The sequence below is a fragment of the Dipodomys ordii genome, unplaced genomic scaffold (genome assembly GCF_000151885.1).
Source record: "Dipodomys ordii isolate 6190 unplaced genomic scaffold, Dord_2.0 Scaffold24, whole genome shotgun sequence".
Taxonomy (NCBI): Eukaryota; Metazoa; Chordata; class Mammalia; order Rodentia; family Heteromyidae; genus Dipodomys; species Dipodomys ordii.
Window position 1 is genome coordinate 6,971,178 of NW_012267240.1, and position 4,682 is coordinate 6,975,859.

At 34.0% G+C, this 4,682-nt stretch overlaps 1 protein-coding gene across 2 annotated transcripts in view; it reads right to left on the reverse strand.

Moving 5' to 3' along the window:
* The window catches only part of Yme1l1 (YME1-like 1 ATPase), a 39,872-nt gene that overhangs the window by 26,162 nt on the left and 9,028 nt on the right, over window positions 1-4,682 (reverse strand). For both annotated transcript variants that reach the window (XM_013014738.1, XM_013014737.1), the window contains 2 exons: window positions 3,092-3,254; window positions 1,132-1,230 (listed from right to left, as the gene is read on the reverse strand). In XM_013014738.1, the coding sequence (XP_012870192.1) occupies window positions 1,132-1,230; window positions 3,092-3,254 (262 nt within the window). The remainder of the gene's footprint in view (window positions 1-1,131; window positions 1,231-3,091; window positions 3,255-4,682) is intronic.

A 4,682-nucleotide genomic window follows, 5' to 3' on the forward strand; every position in this document is an offset into this window, starting at 1 on the left:
CCGACAAAAAAAAAAAAAAAAATCTTGCAAAGAAAAACATTATGAGTCTCTTTTGGGGGGACCTTTTAAGGCTTTCTTTTTACTTTCAAATAAACTTGCTCTACTTTAGAAAAATTAGAAGATATGAGCCTGGTATCTATAGAATAATGAGATTATCCTCCAAACTTTATGGCTATCATCCTATCCCTTCTAATCTCCAATTAGAGACCTGGGCACTGTCCCTGAGCTCTTCAGCTCAAGGTGAGTGCTCTACCACTTGAGCCACAATGCCACTTCTGGGTTTTGGTGGTTAATTGGAGATAAGAGTCTCAAGGACTTTCCTGCCCAGGTTAGCTTTGAACAGCCATCTTCAGATCTCAGCCTCCTAAGGAGCTAGGATCATAGACATGAGCCACTGGTACCTGGCTATATTTTTTAAAGATAGAAATATAGATAAAACTATATTAAAAATAGCAGGATGTAATTTTACTTAAATGAAAAGTTGAGCTTTGGTCCATTGTGCTAACTTATAGCTCAGACAATTGCCTGTTTCAGCACTTTTATAAAAAATGTTTTTTTATTGTAAAAATACTGTAGAGAAGGGATGTTTTAGTGCTTTATTAATGAAATAAAACTATGTACTATCTTGTAGCATTTAAATCTTTTATTGTATCTGTGGGATTTCTCACTGTCAGAATTGTTTTATTTTGCTATTTTCAGTTATTTTTCTTTATGGTTTTTGCTAAGTTCCAGAAAACTGGAAGTGAAGCTATAGCTCAAAAGTAGTAGAGCACTAACCTTGAGCAAAAGAGCTAAGGGACAGTGTCTTAACCCTTAGGTTAAGCCTCATGACTGAAATGCGTGTGTGTGTGTGTGTGTATGTGTATATGGAATATATATAAAATGTATATATATGGAAAGTGGGGTATAGTGGCACACACCTGGAGTCCTAGCACTTGAAAGCTAAGGCAGGGGGATTGTTGAGTTTGAAAGCAGTCTGGGCTTAGAAAGATCCTAAAATTTTTACCTAGAACTACTTATACTAAACAAGGCCTATGTACAGCAACAGATGCTTATGTTTATAAGATGTTGCTAAGAAAGACAAACTTAATAAATATATTGCATTTTTCAATATAAACAGTTGTTTCATACCTGGCCAGCATTGAAGATCTGAACAAATGTTTTGAATAGTTCTTGAATGTTGTCTGTACAAGCAAGAGGAACGTAAAGCACTAAACATATCTATGTAACCTAGAGGGAAATTAAAAAAAGTAAATTTCCTAATTGCCAAACTAAATACACAAAAATCATATGAAACAAATAATTTTATCAAATTATTTAAAAAGTCACAATACAATAAATTTCACCTTTTATTTGTCCATATATTGACTATGCTTTTATTATTTTTTTTTGTCTTTTCTTTTTTGGTACTGGGGATTGAACCCAGGACGTTGCACTTGCTAGGCAAGCACTTTGCCACTGAGCTACATCCCAGCCCCTTGACTATGCTTTTATAAAACCATTAATCTAACTACTTTACTACATATCACAGCTCAAACCGTACTATCACCGTAGTTATATTGCTTTTCTTATCTAACATATGAATAAGACTATACATAAAACTAAATTCAAATAAGCATAGGTAATATATACACACATACATGTTTATGTTAAAATAATTTCTGTTCTACTTAAAGCTTTCCATAATCACTAGGTACGAAGAACCTTCTTTTCCCTAAAGCCATATTCCATGAACATTTCAGTAATTCTTCCTAAATTCTTGATGGATGCATTCAATCTTATGTAAGATACTAGGGATATGTTTGGCAGCAGCAACATAAGAAACAATGTTTATCATCTATTTGTGTGTTTAGTTAGATTTCAGTAACTGAACTCTTAGTCAAGCAAATAAACATATGACTGTTTAAACAAAGCAAGTAGCTGGCAGTATTAGAAAGAACCTAAAATGAAACATAAATATGTAGGATAATAAAAATTTTATTCTACTGAACATTACTATGTGCCAAGTACTGAAGAAAGAGGCATAAAAACAAAAGAAACAGATTGAGTTCAAGCTCAGAATTCTTCCATCAACATGAAACAGATATTTCATTGTTTTAATAAGTTCTACCATCCCTGTTTAACTCATGGACTGGGAAAATAGATCAGTGGTACATTTGCCTAGCTTGCACAATAACCTAGGTTCAATCCCCAGCATCACAACAAAAAGAAACTTCATGAATCTAACATCCCTTTCAACAGACTACAGTACAGGGCCATTTGTTATAAAAAATGGTTTAATACTAGACTGTAGTAGTCTCAATTAACAAACTATGTCGAAATCCCAAGACTGTTTCTTCATAAATGTAGTCTCAGAAATTAGAATGTTACTTGGAACTTAATGACTTCACCTGTAAGTAAAATAATAACAATCTATTCTCCTAAATATGATGTGCTATGCTGCCTTAAAATCTATGATACAAAAAGAACACTAGTAGAAAAATTAATGATTTAGTTAAATGATTTAGTCTGTATTTAATTTAAAATACTATACCAATGTCAATTTCTTATTTAGACAAATGTACTGTGCTTGTGATACAAGATGTCAACATTAGGGGACATAAAATAAAGGGAATATAGAAATTCTCCATATCTTTGAAGCTTTTCTGTAAATCTAGCATTTCAATATAAACCTTTTTTTTTTTTTTTTTTCCAATGTCGGTCCTAGGGCTTGAATTAAGTACTGGGCACTGTGCTTGAGCTTTTTTGCTCAGGATTAACACTCTACCATTTAAGCCACAGCTACACTTTCAGGTTTCTGGTTGTTAATTGGAGATAAAAGAATTCAGGTCATGAGTAGCTAGGATTAGAGGTGTGAGCCACCAGTGCCCAGCAGTAATATAAATGTATTTTAAAAAAGAAAGAAAACTCTAGAGTCATTACCATGACATTTTATCCTATTGAGCTTCTTTAAAAAGTCCCAATAAAAATAATAAAAGAAAAACTCAGGAAAGCTATCACAAAATAAATGTTAAAAAGGTATTTATTATAACTATGATTAGTAATACTAAAATGGTTTGTTTTAATTGGAACCACAAATGCATTACCATACCATATTTATTTTCAAAGAAGGATTGTGCAGAGACATGAGATGTATGCCAATGGGAAGATACATTTTTGCCTTTATAAAATCCAGGAAGTAGATTTTCTATCAGTTGGTCAATATGCCCAATTCTTAATTCAGATATTCCAAGGTCCCTTAAATTAAGTGCAGGCTGAAAAAGATTAAGTCAACCAAATAAACATTAATATTTTTGAGATATTTAATTTAAAGATTACTTAATATCAGAAACAATATGGACCTTAATTTCCCCTGCAATTCTGAGGTACTACTTGCTAGGCAAGTATGCTACTGATTACACCATATTCCCAGTTCTTTTGGCGTTAGTTTGTTTTCACAATAGTCACTGACTTCTGTCTGCCAGCCTTGGCTGGCAATCCTCCTACCCAGCCTCCCACATAGCTGGGATCACAGGAATATCACTATTCCTAGAGCTTGTTTCTTGAGATAGAATCTTGTTAACTTTTGCTCAAACTGATTTTGAACAATGATTATCTTATCTCTGCTTCCTGAGTAGCTGGCATTACCCAGCACACGATATAGACATTTTAATCGAATAAATACATTAGCATTTTACTATTTAAGATACACATGATGAAAATACTTTATACTCCTGGTTTGACTGAAGTCAGCCTATGTGATTTGACAAAAGTTAAAAACAAATTATATCTCATAGAAGGATAAGACTGGTTGGTATGTATTATAAAAATGCAGAAATTTAACAACAAAACACCCCTCTGTATTACTAATATAAGCTAATTTAAAAAAAAACCTTTATCTCTGATGATATCTTTAAATAGAGAAGACATTTTGGTATGAATAGGAAAAAATTCTTTCAAATCAAAATATCATCATTGAACTTATAATTATGACTCATAGAAATCAGAAATCAAATGAAATGCCAGGGGCTGAAGCCTCCCACCTGCAATCATGGGTACTCAGGAGGCTGAAAAGACAGCCTGGGCAAAAAAGTTGGCCTGGTGGGAGGTCCAACAGACTTTTATATCCAATTACCAGCAAATAGATGAAAGTGGGGCTGTGGCTCAAGTAGCAGAGCACCAGCAAAAAAGTGAAGGGAAAGCACAGGCTTTGAATTCAAGCCCCAATACCAGCATTTAAAAATCTTAAAAAAAAAATCAAATCAATTCAAATCAAATGCTTTATGTTTTTTTCTCTTTACTTAAGTACTCTCATCTAACACTATTCTGACAAACATTTAAAATGGTAAGAATGTAAGACAGTACTTTCTGGGTGAAGTATAGCACACCAGGTCATTTTGCTTACATTATACTATACTGCCTAATTATTCTAATAATAATCACTTACAATAATTTATAAACTCGGGCTGGGAAGGTGGCTCAGTGGTAGAGTAGGCTTGCTTTGCATGCCTGAGGCCCTGGGTTCAACTCCTCAGCACCACATAAGCAAAAAGAAAAAAGCCGGAAGTGGTGCTATGGCTCAAGTGGTAGAGCGCTAGCCTTGAGCTGAGGGACAGCGCCCAGGCCCAGAGTTCAGGCCCCACGACCGGACCCAAAAAACACAAAATAAAAATAACACACACACACACACACACACACGACCC